The sequence below is a fragment of the Chamaea fasciata genome, unplaced genomic scaffold, assembly GCF_029207755.1.
Source record: "Chamaea fasciata isolate MVZ Bird 193981 ecotype frontalis unplaced genomic scaffold, bChaFas1.0.hap1 SCAF_3, whole genome shotgun sequence".
NCBI lineage: Eukaryota > Metazoa > Chordata > Aves > Passeriformes > Sylviidae > Chamaea > Chamaea fasciata.
The window spans coordinates 15,177,452-15,200,253 of record NW_027094088.1 but is presented as its reverse complement, the minus strand read 5'-3'; the positions used below and the strand labels follow the sequence as shown (position 1 = coordinate 15,200,253).

At 39.1% G+C, this 22,802-nt stretch overlaps 1 protein-coding gene across 2 annotated transcripts in view; it reads right to left on the bottom strand.

Annotated features, from left to right (window-relative positions):
* Positions 1-967: 967 nt before the first annotated feature.
* The window catches only part of CLIP4 (CAP-Gly domain containing linker protein family member 4), a 32,011-nt gene continuing 10,176 nt past the window's right edge, over positions 968-22,802 (bottom strand). For both annotated transcript variants that reach the window (XM_066178117.1, XM_066178116.1), the window contains exons 8-18: positions 20,372-20,490; positions 17,837-18,073; positions 14,416-14,551; positions 13,561-13,701; positions 10,853-10,933; positions 8,011-8,151; positions 7,462-7,590; positions 5,100-5,223; positions 4,250-4,314; positions 3,516-3,588; positions 968-2,885 (exon numbers count right to left, since the gene is read on the bottom strand). In XM_066178117.1, coding sequence (XP_066034214.1) covers positions 2,564-2,885; positions 3,516-3,588; positions 4,250-4,314; positions 5,100-5,223; positions 7,462-7,590; positions 8,011-8,151; positions 10,853-10,933; positions 13,561-13,701; positions 14,416-14,551; positions 17,837-18,073; positions 20,372-20,490 — 1,568 coding nt within the window. In that variant the 3' untranslated portion in view covers positions 968-2,563. The remainder of the gene's footprint in view (positions 2,886-3,515; positions 3,589-4,249; positions 4,315-5,099; positions 5,224-7,461; positions 7,591-8,010; positions 8,152-10,852; positions 10,934-13,560; positions 13,702-14,415; positions 14,552-17,836; positions 18,074-20,371; positions 20,491-22,802) is intronic.

Here is a 22,802-nt window from a genome sequence, read left to right as displayed (position 1 = left end):
GTCCTCTGCACAGCACCTAATTTCAAACTTCATTGCTACTTATTTTCAGAATTTTTTTTATGACACAGTGTCTTTCTGCAAGAGTTGGAGTAAAGGATTATGGCAACTTACCTTGGATTTAGGGAAGCACAAATCCCTTCCCATCATCACCTTGAAGAGGGCCATCAGTAATCCTTTCTGGAATGGACTGATTTATTTCTGTTTCAGACAGCATAAATTTACAGTGCTTCTTGCTTCCTGGCAGAAGATTCTGAGAGCTACCAAAATAGCTCCATCCTGGTAACAGTGAGACTTGCTGCTCTAAGCTACAGTGCTCAAGCCAATTACAGCCAGAGCTTCCAGGAAAGATGTGCTGCTGCCTGAAGCTGAAATGGAAGGTAAAGCACAATATCCCAGTGCCAGATGGTATCTGTGCCCTATCCTGCACCCATCAGGCAGCTTCAATGAGGCCCAGGCCAAGCCCCTGCTTCCAGCTGAACTGCGTGGAGCTAGGAGCTGTGGAAGGTACAGCCCGACACCCTTGCAGGAGAAACAAGCTCCCACTGAATCATGTGTGCAAGACAGACCACACAGTAGTGGTGCGACTCTAACAAGCTGCCCCAGCTTGCTGCCTCACCCACACACTTCCTCCCATAACCTACCTCCTGGAGAACTCCAGCTACTCTTCAGATAAAGCAGCTCCGCCCATTCCATCTGGTCAGGCAGGAAAAGTGCATTCCTGATGGTGAGTGTCTCCCCACAGAAACTCCACTGCTCACCCAGGAGCACCAGGCTGTGACAGAATGTGTTGTGCAAAGGCTTTGTTTGGAACTGGCAGTTCTGTGCTGAACAGCCACGATAGAGAAAAGCTTCTGGTTCACAGCTGGCAGTTGCTGTTCCACAGGGAACTACATGCACTGACTTTGTACAGAAGAAGTAAGAGATGTCCTTCTGTAAGAACCCAGAGAAAATTCTTTATGCACTTCTATTTAACAGGGTTTCATTTTATTAATACCAGCAGGAAACAGATATTAGACAAAGTGAAGTTCAGTTTGTCACTGAATATCTGCATCTCTAAATATAAAGCATTACTTTTGATTTTTTTTACATTCAAAATTTACAGCTTCTATATTCAATTAAAAATTCCCGTAAGTTAGAATACAATATGCATTATTTTAAATACAGATAAGGAAAAATAGCTACAGCAACATTTAAAAGAAGGTTACAGCAGCAGGATTCTGTCTAAAAATAGGATATTATGATTTAAAGTGTCACTTCTTCAAGTAGGCAAGAGCAAGCAACTCATTTAAGAGTAAATGTGTAAATGAACACAAACCCATCCAGTTACGATAATGTTTACATATGTTTAAAACATGGACAAAATATTACCTGATCTAAAAGGCTGATACACAAATAATGTCACAAAGGCCCATTACAGTGCTGTACCTAGAATTATCCTTAATTCATCATAAGATCTCACAAAAAATTTATATTGGAAGCTGTTCCAAAGCAAACAAAAAGAAACATGTATCACAAACTAATCAAATAATGGCAACAGCTTGCTTGAAAACCCTGTATCTGTTCCATACCATTGGCAGGAATTACCTTGCTGTATTTATACAGACTTAATATTTATAAGGGTATTATATATTCCTCTCTGGCTTTATTTGTATTTTACAACTGTGATACTCATTGCCTGCAGCACTCCAAACAAAAAAATAGTCTCTAAAAATGAGGGAAAGCTCTCAAGGAGAGTGCAAAGTGCATTGTTTTAAAGAGTGCATCTTATACGTAGCTCCTTCTACAAATGCAGAACAAAAAGTGCTTGTTACTGTACAGACTAACATGCAGCATATTTGTGCTTTTTAAAGGCTTTTTATTTAATTGCTGCTCTTCACTAGAGAGGGGCAAATCCTTGTATTTTTCAGCCCTTTTGCATTATGGAGATGAGGAGAAGAGGAGGGGGAAAGAGGAGAGATCCGAATAATAAAATGCAAAAATACTCCACAACTGTTTGAAAAAGGGGGGGAGTTTGGCTTTTTTTTTTTTCCTCCTTTCTTATTGCTAGCAGCTGCTATTGGAATTGACAAAGTGCCCAGGAACCAAGCTAATGCCACCCATCAACCACCTCTGCTGTCAAAAGTAGGCAATGCACAAACATTTCCAGTTCATTACTACATGGAGAAAAACCCTCTAAATACTGCATGAACCACAGAGGAACTTTAGAGAACGCTGCAAACACTCTGTTCTCCAACTGGAAGGGTTTTCAAATGATGCAGCATCTTAAACCCAAGATGCTTTAACAACCTTCCAGGCAAAAGTCATTAAAGTAAGAGAAACTCAACAGTGGTTTTACTTCTTAACATGACAGAAGTCTCTTTTTATCTCCCTATTATATATATATATATATATATTTTTTTTTTTTTATAAAATATATATATATTATATACACACACATACATATATACCTATGTATGTAAAATGCAAATGCAGATTTAAAGATTCCAGAACAAGTTTGCATTCTAGGCAGGGTTGTTTTGTGCTTTAAGATACTCCTTTCCCCACTCCCTGAGCAGAGCCTCGCTCAGCAGATGTCATCCACCAGTTTGGCCCCATTGATCCCACGGTAGGTGACCCTGCTTGGTCGCACGAGGACGCCATGGTTCAGCCTGCAGCTGAAGTAACGCTTTTCCCCCACGGAGCCGTCGTTCTTCCCCTTGGCGCTGCGGAGCTCCAGCCCCAGCCAGATCCCTGGGGCAAAATCTGTGGGGCCGATGTACCTGATGGTGCCCATTTCATTGGAGCTGGTCAGGAGAACCTGGGAGCCTTCGTGCAGCTTCACGGGCCCCTCGGAGGGAGCTGTACTGCTGCTGCTCCAGCTGCGCCGCAGCACAGAGCTCTTGGATCTAGTGAGAAAAGAAAGGGAACAAAAAAAGTCTGTTTTTTTGTTATAAAACATCCAGGGCAAATCTGTAATTCAAGGAAGTGCATGGGGGAAAAAAACACACCCTCAAATCGTTTTTAGAAAAACTGGCTTTGATCTGATATCCCTAACAAACCATGAAATAACAGTGACGGGCTGCTACACTCGGCAGTCTGAAGTATTGGAAAAGCAATTTCCTTCACCCAACGCTAGGATCTACAATATTTACAGCAGGTGATAGTATTGGTAAATTAAGCCATACAAAACATTTTATTTGGGGCTTAACAGTTTAACCAAAACAACTTTCAACATACAAGTGTCAGTCAGGATCAACAGAACAAAGTGAAACCCTTTACCAAGAGCCTCTGAACTTCACCCAGCTGTGTGAAAATACAAGAATTTGGAGAATACGCAGTGATGAATGATTGGGAAACAACTTTAATGCCAACCTGAATTCTAGGCTTGTACTCTTGGATGCCCATGGAAAAACAGTATACTACTGGTCCATTTTGGAAAGAAAAAAATGAACACGAAAAGGTCTAGATACCCTATATGCATGAAGGGATTTTTTTGAGCAAAGTTAACCCAAGCACTTGAAACTCATAACACTCACCTAACAAAGGCATTTCTTCTGTTTATCTCCTTTTGTGAAGATGCAGAAGTAGTGCTTAGACTGCGTCTAAAACCTGAGTGGAAAGATTAATAAGCTGTGTAGGACTTCTTAAGGTAAAAAAACCAACCTTTATGAACATATGTTCTTTGTGTTTTCTTTTATATTGCTTCCACTACATTTGCTGCACATTCTCCCCTCTCATTTGGAAATTAAACAATGAAACTTCTCATAAATGTATATACCTATAATATGTTTGGCTTTTCAGAGGGAACAAAAATTAAATTAAACAAACCAAACAAGGGTAATTTGAAGGTCTTTTCACAAAAAGCTTAAGTGGAGGAAAAGAAAATCAACTACTTCAAGTACCTCACACAAGTTTTAGTAATTTCATAGGGACATCCCCCTACTGATCCCTTCATCAATCTCAATTTGTATTAAGGAGCAGGTTTCATTTCCCTTTCTCTCTGATTAGAATGCAATATTAGCAATAAGGGAAGCCTGCCAACATCCGTATCTGACATAATTCTTTCTGTCAGTAGAGTGCTAAGAACGATATAGTACTCCACGGTTCCTTCTGCAGGCTACATTTTTAGGAGGGGAGCAGCCAGACTATTGGCTGGCATTTGGGGTCCCTGAAAATCTCTTGCGCTTTTGGAGAAGCTGGCTTTGTGCAGATGGTTCTGGCTGCAGAGTGGGGGCTGCCTCACCCAAATCCCAATGTCTCTCACCCCTACCTGGAAAAGTGTGCGTTACTTTACTCCATGAAGTCTCTGTGAGAGAATCCAGAGAACCTGTTAGTCTGAAAAGCAATAACACAATAAAGAGGTCATTTCAACTCAACTCTGAACAAACCTACTGGCTTCTTGTCAAATATTGATGAGGTTTTGATCCTTTCCTTCTCCATCTGCCCCCGAGAGACACCAACATTCCTGCTGCACTCAGGCTGCTATGCAAGAAGTGCCCGGAGCAAGTCAGTGTATTTGAGTTACTTGCCTCTCACTCATTGAGACAGCAGGTATGATTCTGAGGCAAGTTCCTAACAGTTTGCCTGAGCTGGCTTATTCAGAGAAATAAAAGCAAGAATGTATCTGGCAGAGTAACTACATACAAGTACAGGAGGAAAGAGTACAGAAGTCCTTGGATGCTCTTCCTGGAACCTAAGGAAGAGACTACAAGCAAGTGGTGCATGCTTTGTTGGATCCTCTGTGCAGTTAGCTGAGATAAAAAGAGCATTTCCAGTCAGGTCCAAGGGCAATTTCCTTTTATAATTGAATTTAGCAGAATACCTCAGGATTGGGTCATGAAAGTAAGGTTTAATGAACAGAGACTGTCAGAGGCCCTGGAATAAAAATACTACAGGTAGCTGCAAGAGAAACGGGGACATCCATTTCCAGTTTTACACCCTACTTTCAAGAAGCTGATCTGAAACCACCAGGTTTTTAATGAAGGTTACAAACTTCCATTTGCAGAAGTTTGCAAATATCCATTTGTATCTTCTGCATCTGTTCAAAATTTTGTTTCACACTGGAAATGCATTAAGAAATCATTTGGCAACCCAAACATGACAAGAGCTTCAGTGCTCACCTCTGTACACGAGATGGGGGTGCAAATATGCCATATCTGGGAAGGCAACTGAAGTACTGCACTCCTCCCACAGAGCCATCATTCTTCCCGTGGGGCTTGTCCAATTCAATTCCACACCAGAATCCTACATTGCAAAACAGTAAAATCAGGGCATTTGGAACAATACACTACAGGCTTTTCTTCATCTAGACCACCGGCACAGTTGGCATTCACCCACATCAAGGAAAACAGTTTCTAGTCAGAAAATACCAAGATGCTAGTAGTAAATGCGTATATTATAAAATAGCTATCTGTGCAATTTTGGAAAAATTATACCCTAACAAATCTAAAGATAATTATCTCAGAATTTTTATATGCTTTCAATAAAATTACTAACATTTTAATTAATACAGAAAAGGTTAAATATTTGAGGAATATATATATACATACTAAAATCAAATAGAATGTTACTGAACATAACTGGCTATTGGACAACAAGTAGACAGGAAAGAGCAGCACTGCTGTTTCATGTTTCCCTCTTCAGTCCTTTGACCACATGGCTTATGCCTCATCTGAGATCATCAACAGTAAAATTAAAGTTTTGATATTAGTTCATTCTTTCTCTCCATCTAGCAAGTTATAATTAATACAAATTGCAAGGCTGGTTGTGTGATATCAAGAGAAGGGTGCAAGAATTAGAACTGGCCATCAATTAATCTCATACAGAACACTGAATAGGCAGCAAGATGTTAATGAGCTTGATCATTCATAACCTGTGATAAATGTGAGCTAATTACATAAAGGTGCTAAATTTCATACTCCATTAGTAGTCCTTATGCTATCCATCCCCAGAAGATTCAGAATTTAATTCAAGTCACTTGGTACTAAGGCACTGGATAAAACCATAATTGTAATTATCAGCTCAAAAAACTCAGGAATGACAGTTTATGAATTAGAAGGGCTCCATGTATCAGAAGTTCTCCCCTTCCCATTTTTAGAATTAAATAAAGATCTGCATTGCAGCAAAAGGAACAAACCTTGGATAACTTCCAGAGCTTTGATACACATTAGAACTGAAATACTTAAACATGCATCTGTTACATTTTCTATAAATTACTGGGTTAGCAAATGGTGATGATTTGTCATCTTTCCAACCTCACTTCTTACAACAGCGTGTTTTCCTCCAAAAAATTATGTTCCTGATTTAAAGCAAAGAGGGAGGAGACTTAACACTGTCAAACGTCTTTCTGTTTTCACAGTTGTCAGTGTATGTGGGAAACAGTCCTTTTCTCCCTGATCACTTTGTCAGCAGTAATACAAAGAGTGATGGCATTGAAGAGTCCCTCAGGTAACTGCAGTACCTGGGCAAGGGCTGCCTACAGTGAAACTGGGGAACAGGGCAGGGCTGAAACAAGTACAGAGCTTGTACCACAACCTTGCATCCTGACGGGGTTTTTTAAATGCTGATGCCACCCAGTGTCACGACAGAGTATTGCCAATCACACAGCCCTCACCCAGACCAGGTACTCACACCAACACTTACCGACTGCTTCTGCATTACTCTTGCAGTAATATTATAGATAGGGCCATAGAGAAGATAAATTTGATTACAGTATTGGATTTGGAAATTAATTTCCACTATGTAGAACAACTGGCTGCCTTTGACAGCACTTGGTTTCACTGCAGAGTGCTTTTAGCAAGGGGAAGGGAGAAGCTGAATAGGAGAAGGATGAGAAGATGGTGGTAGGGGTAGGGGCTTTTTGAGATATTTGTAACTTTATTGATCTTGTGACCTAAAGGTTTGTTAGTTAAAATTTTAATGTTCACAATTACCCCCTTAAAGATGCCAGTAAGTTAAGAAATGAGACTAGTACATGACATAGGAGTGCCACTATTAACAAGAGACAAGCTGTGTCAAAAAGCCTTAATACAAAAAGTGAGGAGTAAATGCATGTGATCTCAATAAACTATATACCCCTTTGGAGACTAAACTGAGGATTTTCAGAAAGCTTTGTTAAAAAGTCAGACTCTGTGATCCTTGTGGGTGCCTTTCAACTCAGAATATTCTGTGATTCTGTAATGGCTACAACTTCAACATCAAAGTATCTCTCTTATTAAGTCATGATAGTGGACAAGAAAAAGTCACATTTTAAACCATTATTTTATCCTGACAGTTGCATTAAATAAAAAATATACAGTGAAACATAAGAGGGAGGGGGGAAGAGAGAGAGAGGGAGTGAGGAAGAGAGGAACTTGGAAACAAACCAATTTAAATTTAGAATATTTTTGGAAGGAGTGAGGGAAAAGATGGATTTCCGTTCATGTGCTCACATTTAAGCTATTCCATACTGATCGGACAACATACACAGAGCATTGCACATACCTGGTGCAAATTTTGTTGTCCCACAAAATCTAACAGTGCCTGTTCTCTGTCCCACCACCAGTACTCTGTCTCCAATCTGGATTTCTCCATCAAGAGCATTCTTCCTTGTGGTTGGGGAACTATACAGCCCTGGTCAAGAGAAGAACAAGATCTGAAATTAGTGAGATTAAATCTTTGAGAAAGTTTTCAATAGCAAGCCAACTGATTAGTGAACAGAGTATTTATCTCTAACACAGTGTACCTTCAACACGTGGCAACACAGATTTTGCTTAGACAAAAACTTGCTTTGTGCCAGCATAAAAACTGGACTACAGCCTCTTCTCTGCTCTGAAAAGGTACAGTGACCAACTATAAAAACACTTTGCATCTTGAAGATGTTACAGAAATCTTTCTAAAAGTTGCCAGACTTAGGTTTATGGTTAAACTACTTCACAAGTGCCTTTCTCCAACTATCTCAGACTCTGAAACAACACAAGTAGTTCTCCATAAGTACTTCATGCAGCAGTGAACTCCCCCTGTGAAAATACACCTCAACACAACAGACCATACCAGCACTAATCTTAGATGAGGCAGAAGACACTCTAGTCAGGGCCTTTTTACTGCTGCTCATTGAGTTCCTCTTCTTGGAGTAATTCCGTTTGCCTTCCAAAGAGGCAGTGGAAGAGGAAGAGCTGCTGTACCCAGGAAAACCTAAAGACAGAAATGATAGTTGTCCTTGAGAGATTATATTTTGGAAAAGAACAGATTAAGCAGAAAGGAAAGCTTTTGTAATATGGAAGTTATCTGCTCTCCACGGAGGGCAAAATACAAAGTAAAGAGCCAAAGTCAGAACTTGCTATGCAGCGTTTGCACAAACACCTGTCCGGAATGACACTGGTGCACATAACCCTGCCTCACGAATAGGGTGGTAGAAGAGCTTTCCAAAACCCCATATTTATTATTCTAAGAAAGTTCATCTAAACAGTCCCAAGCATATTTATTAACATACATGAGCTTTAGTAGTAAGAAATCATACCACCAGCCTTTCAGCATCCAGCCTAGTAAAGATTTGATGAGAAGTGGAAGGAAGGTGATATTATGTGAGTGAATTATTGCCTGGATTAAAGCCTACTATATTCCATTACATACTGTATTAATATTAAAATCTGTACTATAAAACAGGAATGGGAAATAAATCACTTTTATCTCCATTTGCAAACCCTAAAGTCTAAACTGTCCAATAAGACTTATGTTCATCTTTCCTGCTTCCTTTTCAAGGTTCTTTCTCCCCTTTCTCAATCCCTTCTGCCAAAAATGAGGAAGAGTACAGCAAGATTCATCTATGCCTCAGGTTATCAATGTGCAAAATTAATATAATATTGCTTATCAAACTTTCCAGACTTTTGAAAAGTTTAATCCATTGGTTTTTGCAAACAGGTTGATATCGATGCATAGTTGGTTTGTTCAATGTAATTTAATTCTCCAATTTTGCAAAACAGTAAAGAACTGAGGAAAGGCAAAGGCAGTGGGTCCAAATAAAAGCTGAGGGACAGAAATCTGCCCACTCTGAGATACTCACTGCAGCTATGCTACAATGAAGAAAATGGACATTACTGACCAAATAGTAACTAAACAGGCAAACTTCAGCTTCATGTCTGAGGTGCAAACACACATCTGCATTTGCACACAAGCTACAAGCCCTTATTTAGAAGCCAGTCCAGGGATGGATTCACTGGAGGTCAGACCACCATTTTTAGAGGGATACAACAACAGCTCCTCTACCTAAACTTACTATCATCAAGATACTTCATTTTGTGGGTAATCACAGGGCAGGAGAAGGAAGAGCAGAAATGTTGTATAATTGATTCCTTTTCCTTCAGGCAAAACAATTATTTGTTGTAACACTCCTGACAGGTGAGTATTTGGCCTGCTCTTAAAAACCTCCCATCAGGGAGATTGCAAGACTTCCTCAGTAGTGTATATCACATAATTATCTCTAGTGTTACAGGGTTCCATCCCCCCCAATATATAACCTCAATCACCACCAGCTTAGATCAAGGTTCTTTAGTCCCACTACACATGCAGAGTGGGTTATACTATCCCTTGTATTCCAAAGCTTCCAGTTTTATACTTTAATCTTCTGTCTTTTTAATCACACCATGACAAATTCCAAGTCTTTACTCCTAAGTCATGTTTTATAAATCCAGTTGTTGTCTTTTCTGAATTCATAACTATTTACTCACAGAAGATATAAAAAGATGCTTTCCTTCACAGACCTCCTAGAGCAAGTCCAAAGGAGGCCATGAAGATGTTTAGAGGGATGGAGCACCTCTCCTATGTGGAAAGGCTGAGAGACCTGGGGTTGGTCAGCCCCAGAGAAGCCTCATTGTGGCCTTTCAGTGCCTGAGGGGGGCCTCCAAGAAAGATGGACAGACTTTTCACGAGTCGAAGGAGTGACAGGACAAGGGGTAGAGGTTTCAGACTGACAGAAAGGAGGCTTAAATGAGGTATTAGGAAGAAATTCTTTACTGTGAGGGTGGAAGACACTGGAACAGGTTACCCACAGAAGCTGTGGATGCCCCTTGATAATCTTTCAGCTCTCTTCCAAGTCAAACTATTCCATGATTCTGTGACTTAAAGAAGGCATATTCAAATTCACACTTCAAATCATTCCAAAGAAACACTGCTTTTATCAACACTTATAGTATGATTTAAAAGACTAAAACCTTGAAGGAGACACAACTTTTAGGGTTTGTTCAAGACAGCTGAAAGTGAGGTCCCTTTGTGTTTCAAGTTCAGCAAAGTATTGCTGTGGTAAAAGTTGTTATCCAATTGTGAAACTAGATAATTGCAGAGAATGATTCACATGCAAAAGGCACTCTTTAAAAGCTAGTTTCATTTTTCATATTTGAAGCCTTTATTGTGACTCTGCCATGATACAATGCCAAGACTGTTAAGCACTGCTAGATGGTAACACTTTATTACAGAAGCATGAACATACAGATAGAGGAGAGAAAAAAAAATGCCAACAGAATATTAAAATTTAGGCAGCAACAATACAGAGCAAAAGGTCTCCCTCAGATACCTCAGCTGGTAATTCTGCAGATCCTCTGCAAGATCATTTACTAAGAGCCAGCTTTAAGGGCTTTTCTATGTTCCTGCCCAAGTATTCAGACAGAAGTGGTTACCAAACTAACACAGAACACCAGCCAAACATCCACACAAGTTATTTTGCTCCTGTTAAACTAAATACCTACAGCCTGCTTGGGACTTGAATATGAACAAGCAAGGCAACTTTTTTCTATAGTGTAAATTCAGGGCTCTTACAGAGGTAGGGCAGCAATAATACTGCCTCTAATAATACACAGAATTTTTCTTACGATGTTAAAAGAATTTTAAATTATTTCATTACCATCTTTTGCAGGTACAGTTTTTCCCCTGTTAGCAGTCAAGAAGTTTTCAGCAGCACTGTCTCTTTTTGCCATATTTAGGCCTACAGAAAGAATATATACAATTAAATATACACATCCCAACAAGAAACAGTAATTTTACAGGAAAGTCATGTACAAAAACAACTTGTCAGATTTGCAGATTACTGGATGCATGGAAAAATGGATAAAACTGTGTGATTCCTTAGACACTTGATAAATGGGTAAAATGAGAACTGCAGAATTGTTTTGATGGATAAGCGCTGATATTAAACCCCTTAACACATCAAACCAGTCCAAACTATCTTGCCAAACAATAAACAAATGGTCTATAAAATATTAATTTTTATATTGAAGGAGTTTTATTTAAATCTTTCAAACATTCATATCTATTGCATTCAGCGGTACTTAAGGTCTACTATTCACCAACATTAATTTCACAACCAACATTAATTTCACAATTTCTGCTTTAAAGATTATACATCGAGGTTTTGAGAGAGATTTGAGATCAAATCTTCATTCAGACTACAAAGAATGATGTTAGCATGCCAATGTGATTTTTAATAGCCTAACTCTCAGAGCAGCAATGTTGTGATATGTGTAAGAACTCATACTCTCACTGAAGTTATAATTTGCAAACAGTCATTTTGCATTTCTGACAGTTTCCTACCCTAACTCAATGAAGAACAAATTTATCTATGATATATCCTCTCCCTGAAATGAAAGAAAAATCACATCTTTTTTTATTTAATTACATCTCTCAGCTTAATTCAGCTACAGGGACTGAATTAGTTTGCGAGTGTAAGTGCATTTCCCAAAATTTTATGGCTTAGCCATTAAGGCATCAGATCAAAAAACTTGTGGTTTGTGACTGATAACACATTTCTTATTTTTTTTCTCAGTAATCCTTTTCCTAGGAACATGAAAAAGATCTTTTCTCATTGATCTGACAGATTATTCAAATCCAGTAGAACCAAATAAAATTTCAAAATCCCTATACAATATTGTAAGTATATTTTACTGTGGAGCTTATAACCTTAGCTACAAAAAGCATATTGATTTTTCTTGAATTATTACAAACAAATGTATTGCAGGGAGGAAGTTTAAAGGAAAGAAGTGTGACCTGGTGATGCACATAAACACTGCAAACCCAAGTTGTGCTTCTGCAGCTTTGTCCTTCCCCTACTCCAGCCAGCCAATCAGCCAGGCACGTTAATTCCAGTGGAATTCTGTGCAAGGACTCCCTGCACACAACAGCTTCTAGACACTCACATCCAATGGATGTAAGCTCTCCTGGGTAGATGATGCTTAACTCACTCTGACTTCTACCTTGAAGCAAGATATCAAATGTTTAAATTGTACAATTGCACCTTTGGGACAGAAAAGGTGACGGTGACTTAACTGTCTGGAATTAAGCTGTCTGTGACAAAGGCAAAGTCCCTCCCATTATAGTTTAATGGGTTACAAACAGTTCACAGCAAAGTGAATCAAACATTGGAAAAATATTTAACAGAAGTCAGTTTGGATCTGTTCTTGAGCAATACTCCTAACAAACTGCTTATCTCAAGAAGCTTTTTATGCAAGATGCCCATATATAAATAGCTTCAATCTTGTGCTAATTGTAAATACAGACACCTAAAACTTACTCTTCCCTCAGTCTATACAGAGAAAAGTTACACAAGTCATCCAAAAAGCTGACAAAATGCATATTTTCCTGGCACCAGCCTGCTGCATTGCTTCTATACCCTGCATATTACAGGTAAAGTGTGCAGTATTTAGGGTGTTTGGGTAAATTCGATGAGAACGTGTGTTATCTTCCATCCCTTAAGCTGTGCTGCCTTAGTGTGAGTCACCTAAACAAGGCTCAAAAGGCAGAAGAAATGCTAATGGAATATTTACTGACATTATTACACAGACAGCCAAACAGAGGGGGCCAGATTATGCATGGCCAGCACTGCACACAGCAGGGAAGAGCCTGTTCTCCAAACAACTTGGAACCTGAACAGTCAGAAAACATGGATCATTCACTCCACAGGGAGGGAACTTACACAGAAGGATTAAGTAATTTGAGCAAATTACTAAGAAACTAAACCAGAGCCAGAGACTGAGCCCATAACTCCCGTCAGTAGACTGAGGCCTTATTACAAGGACAACCTTTCTCTTCTAATCTGGCACTGGTTTTACTCAGATAATTTGATTAGCAGATAAAACACAATGAGTTAAATTGTTCCTTTATCACGTTGCCAGAAAATAAATCTCTTCAATTTCTAGGTATAAAGGCATATAGATTATTTATCAGATTTTCATTCCTTGCAAATTCTCCAGGAATATCTTAGTAAATGAAACCTCAAGGTGAGACACTTAACTGGTATCACAGCCAATTAGAAATTACTTTAATGGCTCAAGAAAAAATGTTATGGTGAGGGGTTTTCTTTACAGAGTATGTAAAGAGTAGAAACTGTAACAGTACATCAGATCACTGTAATCACTCCACAGCTACACACAATATCCTTCCAGTACCACTCCACAGGCCAGTGAACATCCAACCATGACAATATGGAGTTAATAAATACCTTATCACTTCATCCCAGGTTATGAACTAATTCCAAACAAGAATTTTAATACCAAGATTTACTAATTCTTGAAGATTAGTATCTCTCCATCCTGTGTCAACATGCAAGAAAATACTCACCAGAATTCACTTTGGAAGTTATGTGTGTCACATCTACTTTCTTGGATTTGACCAAAGGTGAAGACCGCACGGAAGAGCTTCGTACGGAAGTTTTTTTGTGATCAGAAGCCTTGCTTATTTTGGAAAGGGGTGCAAAGATACCTGCAGAGAAAATTGTATGTGCCAACAAAGAACCATGGATAATGGTACAGTAATAACATTTTGCAGCTACTCTCTCTCACGTCAATTAATTCAGGGGTTTTTTTAGCCGCCATCATAACTTGCTATGCTGACAAAGCACTTGCAGGGTAGAAAGGACAGGCTCAAATGAACAGTGAAACCAAAATCCTTATCAAGCAACTTGAACAGATTAAGTTGGAAACACTTAGTAAGACTATTAAATAGAATCTCCTTTTTGTCTTAACAGTAACATTCTGTCTCCACTGCTACAAAACCCAACACCTTTGTATGTCTTGTGTGGCCATGGCACCTCAATTAAAATACCTCAAGCTCAAAGTTAGAAAACAACTACAAGCATGAATGTCTTACCACAGAAGACAAAGCAGGCAGAGAAACGTGGCTATTATTGTTACAATACATACAAGTAGTTTCAGCAGTATAGATGAAAAACCAGGAAATCCCTCAGTTTCAAGGAAATAACCAGAAATTTTGACCGGTTGGTTGTTTCAGTTGTTTTGCAAATACTTGCAGCCAAACTTTTAGGACCAGCTAAACAACTAAATCAAACAAAGCACTACAAAGAAAAGCAACAGAATCTACTACCTGTTTTTATCCTCCTAAATCGTTCATATCTTCCAGCACTCTTTAAAATTTGGGGGTTTAAAAATTGAAGACAGAAGAAAATGAAGGCTATACCGCGTTTTGGTGCACACTTGAAGTACTGGACTCTTCCAACACTTCCATTGTTCTTTCCTTCTGGTTCATCCAGCTCTACACCAGCCCACTGGCCACTGGCAAATTCAGTTGTGCCACAAAATCTTAAGGTCCCAACCTAAGAGGAAAACATCAACACAGAATGGATTTGTTAAACAAGTATTGCTCATGAGAAAATAGTATCAGTTATGAAAGAAACAGCAAGTCTTCTCCAAGCTTTTCATCACAAAAATGCAAACATCGTTTCCTTCACTTATTCACATTCCTACCTTTGAACACCACTCCAGACATTTTCCAAAAGGTCTTAGTCCTTCTGTGTATATTTTGCATTAAACAGGAGCCATGGTTATGGACAGATGTCACAAAAGACAAGAATTAGACAGTAAGAACCACTGTAAATACAGCTCTAGGTCAGCAAGGTACAAGAGCACATACCCAACGAGAGGTTTTACTTTCACTGTTTATACAAGAATTCCAGGATGAGGGCTAGGTATTTCCCTGAACTGGAGATTCCATAGAAACATTAGATTAGACAAATCTCTGTGTGCACATAAATACATACAAGTATATACATTTATATATATATGTAGCAAAGGTTCAAAGGTAAACTTCAGAGCATAATTAATTTTTCTTTGGAAAAGATTCTTAAGTCTTCTATTACCACCTTATGAATTAAAAAAATTTTAAAAGCCAGCAAATGTTTTAAACATTTGCTGTTGCTTCAATATATACTATAAACTCTGAATAGATAAGCTTCAATATATACTATAAATTCTGAACAGATAAGCATATGAAGAATATCAAGACAGACCAGTCTTGCTGGTGGACCTCATTCTCTGCAAATATACATAATGAGGTCATACACTTCAACCAAACAGGGGATGAATAACTACAAGAGATGCATTTAACATTGATTTAAATTCCTTTTAATATTTGATTTTTAAATAAGTTTTAGTAATAAAAAACTTCGATCTTTCAGTTCCTCAGTTTTCCTCATCTCATGTGACCCTAACATTTGTTAGTTCATATTACACTATGACTCCACTGTTTAATCCAACCCTCAAAGAGTAAACAGACAGAAGCGGTTTGTTTTTGTTTAACTATAAAACCTTCCAGCTACTCTTTCCTAATGTCAATAAATAAATTAATAAGCATGACCCAGAGCCTCTTCTCTTATGCTGAAGATCTCCTTTAAACTTGATTGTTACAGGCAGGTATGTCACACTACTCTAGACTGAGACCTTTTAGCTACTGACACAAAGATCAAATTCAGCCAGGGGAAGTTCAGCCAAGCAGCCCTACAAATTCCTACAATTCCTCCACTCACTTTCCAGGCACCAGCTAAGGACACTCACTGAGCAGAGAGAACAGATCAGCCAGTATCTTAAACCAGAGGTGGGAGACGGCAAAACTGTGGCTCCAGTTTTGTCCTAGAACCTGTGCAAGCTACGAGCAGCACATCTCTCTCGCGTGAGACAGGGCAGGAGGGGTTTTCTCCCAGCTGCTGGTCTTCCTGCACTCCCATTTCATCAGATGTGATCCAAATGGACACTCAGTCTAGCAAAGCAGGAGCTGGTGGAGCTGTGAGGCCCCAAATCACGTACACAAACACCTGCTTACACAGCTTCCTACCCTGTAAGACAACCGGAATGACAGCAGAAGGAGTCGAGAGAGGAATCCATTCTCCCTCTGGCATCTATGCTTGTGCTTGGCTTTCAAGCTTCATTAAAGCTGACATTAGGTGACTGCAGAAGCAGGAAAGACAACAGGAACCCGTAAATATAGCTCCAAAAAATGCTGCTGTACCAAGTGCCCTCATCCCAGCTTCCATATTCCACAATGAGAAATGATCCAGCAGAAGGCTAAAAACGGGGCACCATTTTCATCATCCTGTTTTCACTTTTGCTCCACCCTGCAGGAATTTAGGAATATCGAGGGGGAGGGGAAGGCAGGGTTGGGAACAACTTCTCCATTCAGGCAAATGGAGAAAAGAGGTGGGAAGCAATGTGGGAGTCATGCACAACAGCTCCTCACACACAAAGGAAGGAAGGAAGGAAAGCTGCCGTGGAAACGAAAGTTCCAAAAGCACAATGATATTCCTTCTTCCCACCTGCTTTAAAACAGATTTGGCTCCCTTGAAGAAAAACAAGCTCACTGCAAAGCCCTGCTGGCCTTTGGCAGCACAAAAACAGTTTCCAACAACTTCTTAAGAAACACTGCAACAGCATAACCAATTAGAAGAATAAAAGTAACCAAACCCAGGCAGCTCTATCCATGCACAGTGAGCACATCACAGCACAAACCATTCTGTGGGCCTTACTTAGACAAAAGATACACAAGAGCACCAATTTCATCACTTTCTTGCTCTAAAGCCTCCCTTAACTTGCACTTACATTATCTTCCCTTGCTCCCACTGATTTCTGATAAAGAAACTTCTATCTTTAAAGAATAAGCGGCTTTTTGTACATACTTTAGTTAAAATGCCTTCTGCATAGCTAGTGATTCCTTCACTTTCCCTGACCCAATTTCAAGAATACACCAAATTAAAATACACAATGGAAGCTGCTTCACACTCTTGCTGGAGATCACTTTAAAACATTTCAGTTGTGACAGTTACAAATCTGAAGTTATATTAGGAAAGCTATTAAACTGAAAGCTATTCAAATATCAAATTTTGCTCACAAATGCTTTCAATATTTACCAGGAAAAAAGTACTTCTTTAAAAGAGTTCTAGCACTTAGATCCCCTGCTATCAGAGCAAATAAAAAGTCTGAATACTGAATGCAATAATAATATAACAGTTTTAAAATATATTTTTAGAAAGGTGGTTATCACGGTAGCTTCTAAAAAGCCACTCACATCTGAGCTGGACCTCTATTAGCTACATCCTTATACTTCCACAGAACCATGTAACAACTCTGTTGGCACAGCACTGCTTCAAAGATTTTAGCTGCATTGCACCACTGAAATTGGGTTACTATAGGCTAAGCAGAACTGAAGGGTTTTTTCCCTGCCTTCTGGAAACTAGCAGGAGTACTTCAGAAATGCACACTCCTAACAAAGCTGGACAATTCATAAAGTAATTTGTGAATTTTATCATCACTTTAATGTGACACCAAAAACGTTAATAAAAGCTGAGCCATGCTGATGTATTATAGGAGACAGTTAAAAATAATTTAAAGACAGAAAATGCAGCCTATGCCTGTCAAAACGGCTTTTCATAATAATGACTTTATCACACAACTCTTCAGCTTTTATTTTCTGTAACCCACTCCTTGCTGCCATCCAGAGATCACACCTTCCAGAAAGCATTTCAGACCTTTAATTTGAGGTATGTCTCTGAAGTAGTAAATAAATGGACTCTCCAGGAATTATGAGAGCAGTACCAGGTTGGTGGCCATACCTTCTGTCCTGCAATAACAACACGATCTCCCAGCTTCAGGCCAAGTGATAAAAGCATGGCCCTGCCTGTGACGTGGTCGTAGGTTGGAATCATAGCTTTGGAGATGTCACACGAGAGAGGCACTGCATCCAGCAGGATCTGCTTGATTTCCTTTGCACTGGCTGCTGCATCTGCCATTTCCAGTGGCATATCTACTGGATCAGGAACTACATCTGCTGGAATCTGCCCTTTGTCATTCTGTAGAAATGTAACATAGCACAGGATTTAATGTTGTTACAAAATAAATCTGAGCAGGTGAAACCACAGCATTTTACAAAGTGTTTAATCCTCTTTATTAGATATTTTTCCTAGAATATAATAATATATGAAATATATATATTAAATATATTATATATTAAAATATATGAAAAAAATCCACCTTTTCAAATAAGGATGCCAGAACATCCTTAGATAGATCAGCTAGCATGTACAGCATCTCATTTTTGAAACTGACAAGTAACCAACATTTTCAAATATAAGAACATTATTACTACTCAGAACACCTGAAAAAAAACACTTGTGTGTATCTGTGTGCCTGAACACAGAGTTAGGAAAGTAACGCAGACTTCTGGTCTGTAATGCCAATACCAAAATGCCAACACCTCCCGAAGAATCTATTTTTACCCAGCACATATCTTGCTCCTTGGTGAGGCTTATTCCAAATGTAAGAGGGAATTTTATTAATGTATGTTGCATGTACAGAACAGGCTAATGTGATGGCTCACGTAAGTACCTGAATAAATCTGTTCAGGTTTATCTAGGCACAGACTATCCTACAAGGGATGGATGAAGGACAGAGTCCTTTCCAAACACGTCCCATTCCCGGAGAACCATGACTGTAATTCCCTGCATGTCCTATGTGACAGGACAAGTTGTTGGAGTACCAGCTCCTCTAGAGTTAACCTCAACTCCAGGCCAGCTGCCCAGACGGCAGGTACTGTCAGGCTGCTCCAGGGACAGTTCTATCTACGCTCTTCAGCAAGGCTACTGGTGTGGAGCTTTGGCTGTCTGTCCATTTTCACAACGTTTGCGGGAAAATAATCATCTCACTCTTCCAAAATTTGTCTCAACTGAGCCCCTGGACTCAGGCATTACCCGAAGGAATGAGGCAGTGCAAGACTGTATTTGTTTTGGTCCCTTCAAAATAGACTAGAAATTCAATGTTTCCTGAGCCCCCTCTCAATCCACCTCAAAGCTGGGAAAGTATAATCCTTACTCAGAATTTACACTGCTGTTCCCAAATAATCAAACTCTACACACTATCTGTAGTCAAAACTTTATTGCAGGTTTGAGCAATTCAACATCCACCATTCCTTAAAAATCTCCAATCACTCTAAGTAAAAATCACACAACCTTAAAAACAGGATATAGCTGGGTTAAAGTTCAGTGGGGAGTTTGAGTTTGTAGTCATGACATTAGAGATTATTTTGGTCACATCAGTCCCACAGTTCAGCCCACCAGGTGCCCTGCAAACCTCTGTGCCAACACAAAGCAGAGGCAGAGCAGTGGCAAGAAAGCAAATCGGAAGCTCAGGGGAAGCCCAGGATTTCCCTTCTCAAGAGCACAGCCACCTCTGCCTGCTCAGAATGCTCGTGCAACTACAAAGCAGTGATCCCTGTGACAACAGAATCCTAAACATACAGCTGCCAGAGAACTTGAGACACATTCATGCACACTGAATAAAGAGACAAAGAAGAAACCCACCATTTTTAAAGGGATCTAGATTGAATATCATGAACTGTATGGACAATAATGTTCCAGAAGATTTCACATCTACAGTGCTACATAAAATAATTGAGTACCCCTAAAACAACTATGATTTCTCATTTCAAATAACCCCCTGCATTTAAAAATGGAGAACTGAGATACTGGTTTTGCTAAAATAAGAAAAACTTCCAAGCCCTTCCCTGCAAAAAAAAAAGAAAAAAAAAAATCCAAAAAAACCACCACAAAACAACAAACACCCAAATCAAACACAAAACTCAGTCAAAACCCAAGACTGTGGCTAGACACATACAGCAACACTTTGCACTATAACCTATGCCTATTATTAGGTTACTCAGTAGAGCAGGTGATGTTTATGCATTCTCAGTTACTCATGCTAGCACCAGCATCACTAAGCACAACACAGCATTTCTGAAGGGCAAAAATTGCACTCTTCCATTTCTGAAAAGATCCCCCACTGCCATGGCGACTCAGCTGTTGTAAGACACCCATGAGTATTAATAAATGAAAACTCAAACAACGAACAGAAAAACCTCTTGAAAGTTATTTGAACTAATGAATTAGACCATGACACAAAAATGCAAACTTCCAACACATAAGCAGACTTAACAACAAAGCATACAAAATCATCCACTATGAGTTGCACATATCTTTTTCTGAGGCACTCTCACTCCATGTAGCACACTTTTAGCTAATCAAAATCCTGGACAGACTGTGGTTTTTCCAGGAACCTTTTTCACCTTCTGGTGAATCTACAACCTAACTCCTTACCCTAAAGGCAGGATTTGCTCCATGTTCCAGTAAACACTTGACAGCTCCTGTGCATAGGTTAAATGCAGCAATATGCAAAGCTGTTCCAAAATCAAAATCACTACAGGTGGCATCCACATCTGCAATTAAACATCACATGTGAGGTATGCAAGTCTGTTACAAGAACATTTTCCCCTATAGATTCCTTGTGAGGACATTCATTTTTACAGTTTATGTTAGCATTTACCCAGACACACCATTATTTATGTACCAAATGCATATGAGAAGTAATTCTACACAGAACATCAACCGTATCTGCATCTGTTTATTCATACCATGAACCAACCTGAAAGATGAGCACTTACTTTCACTCGTTTTTTAATACTGATGGCTTAACTGCAAAATTGCTGCTACTCAGGATGCCAAATCTACTGTGCCAAGATTAGCAAGTGGGTAACTTCAGGTTTGCAAGTAAATTAATGTTTTAATGTTTCAGAAACATTTATATTTTATTGCTTCTAGGTATCAAACATTAAAATGAGATGCATCTTCAACCAGTTGTTTTCCTTTGTGAGCAGGCATTACGGCAAGGGAAAACTGATTATACATCTGCTTTACACTGATTTAATTACTAATGGCCAAGAATGAAGTAAGAGCTGGTGACTGTTATAATTTCTTGTTTTCAAAGAGTTGCACTTTGAAGTGTGAGAACACTGGTAGTTTGGAAAATGGAGCACTGCATTTGACTGGAAGTGATTTAATGCAATATATATTTCTGTCAGTTGTTCCCAATATATCTTTGAATCTGCTATGAAGTTATTACTGCTCTAGAAGATCAGAGTTTAAATGTCTGTTTAGTCAGCGGCCCCTCTCTTAAATTACACAAAAGTGATGTCATTTTGAGTCAATTAGGTATAGGATTGTTAATTAAAAATGCCAGCTGATTTAATACACAAACCAAAAGACCACAAGTATTAGCAATCACATTCCAATTTGAAATACCAGTGAGGAACATAAAACTTTCCACCTCAGGGCTGAAGAGTCTGCTCATATTTTCCAGCAGCAGTCCCCAACCGAAAAAACACTAGCCCTTCTCCCAATGCCATAAACAAAGTATATCCCAACTGCATCAACATCCTTATATAGTCACACTAAATGAACAAATACAACATCAACATATACAGAAGATAGAGTTATAAATGTCTGTATAGACATGCTAAGTTCATACATACTAACAAAATTGACTCAATTTTATAAGGATCAAAGGCAACAAATTTGCAATCAGAATTTAACAGTTTTGCAATTGCACTGATTGAACACAAACATGAAAAAAGACTGCATTCACATGCCTCAGTCATAATGAGAACTACAATTGCAGATGTACCCTGATATACCAAAGGTCGGAAAACATTACCAGTTTAAAACCAGTTAGAAGCTGAGGAGCTGTATACAGCCATTGAAACTCCCATGGAATACAGCCAAATATTTTCTGCACACACAGAAACCAATCTGCGGAAATACTGGTCAGCAGCATCAGCTATTGAGCCAGCAACAGTTGCATGTATTCTTATTTTGAAAAACAACTGATGTGTGGTTTTGTTTTTTGAGTTAGACTGTGTGACTTCCTCAGACTTGCAGTCTTCATGCTTAGACTTTCTCTTACGGCTTTGATCTAAGTGGGCATAGTAGAGGTAACAGAAAGAAAGACAAATATACAGTGTTACCTGGTAACGACCCCCAAACTATCTAGAGGAAAATAATACACAATTTTTGTATTTAAAACCTCTAAAAATCCAGGATCAAACTAGCTCTCTCCTGTAACAACTGAGGAGTAAATCCGTATGAAGAATTTAACTACAGAGCATCATAAGTTTAGCAGTAAATCAAAAGGAAACACCTGTGCTTCACAATGGGTGTCTCAGTCAGCACACCATGGTCTTGGAAAGTTATTTATACATTAGCAACCATTTTTTCTCCAGTTCAGTATGGATCCATCCAAGCACATTTGCCTTCCACGTATGTTCTTCCTTCTCTGCAAACTGCCTGATTATTCTATTTCAGACTATCCATTGTTTCCATGTCACAGGGCAAATAATCTTATATACTTCCTGAGATAAAAAACATCAGCTGCTTATCCAAGAACTGCCAAATGCCAAGACATTTAACTGGAGTGGTTTCCTTGGAAATCTGAGCAGAGTCCCACCCCTTCTGTAGGAAATGCACAGGAGGAGAACACCAAATGCAAATAAGGTCTGAAAGGAGACCTAAACTGCTGATGCAAATTATGGAGACCAGGCTATTGACATGTGATGTGGACTTAACTACTGTGCAGTCTGATTTTGTCTTTTGTTGCCAACCCACACTTGCCACCTCCCGAGCAAGTCACACCAGTAACAGCAATACTTAACAATCACATCCACTGGGATTCAAGATATGGTATGCAAGCCTTGGG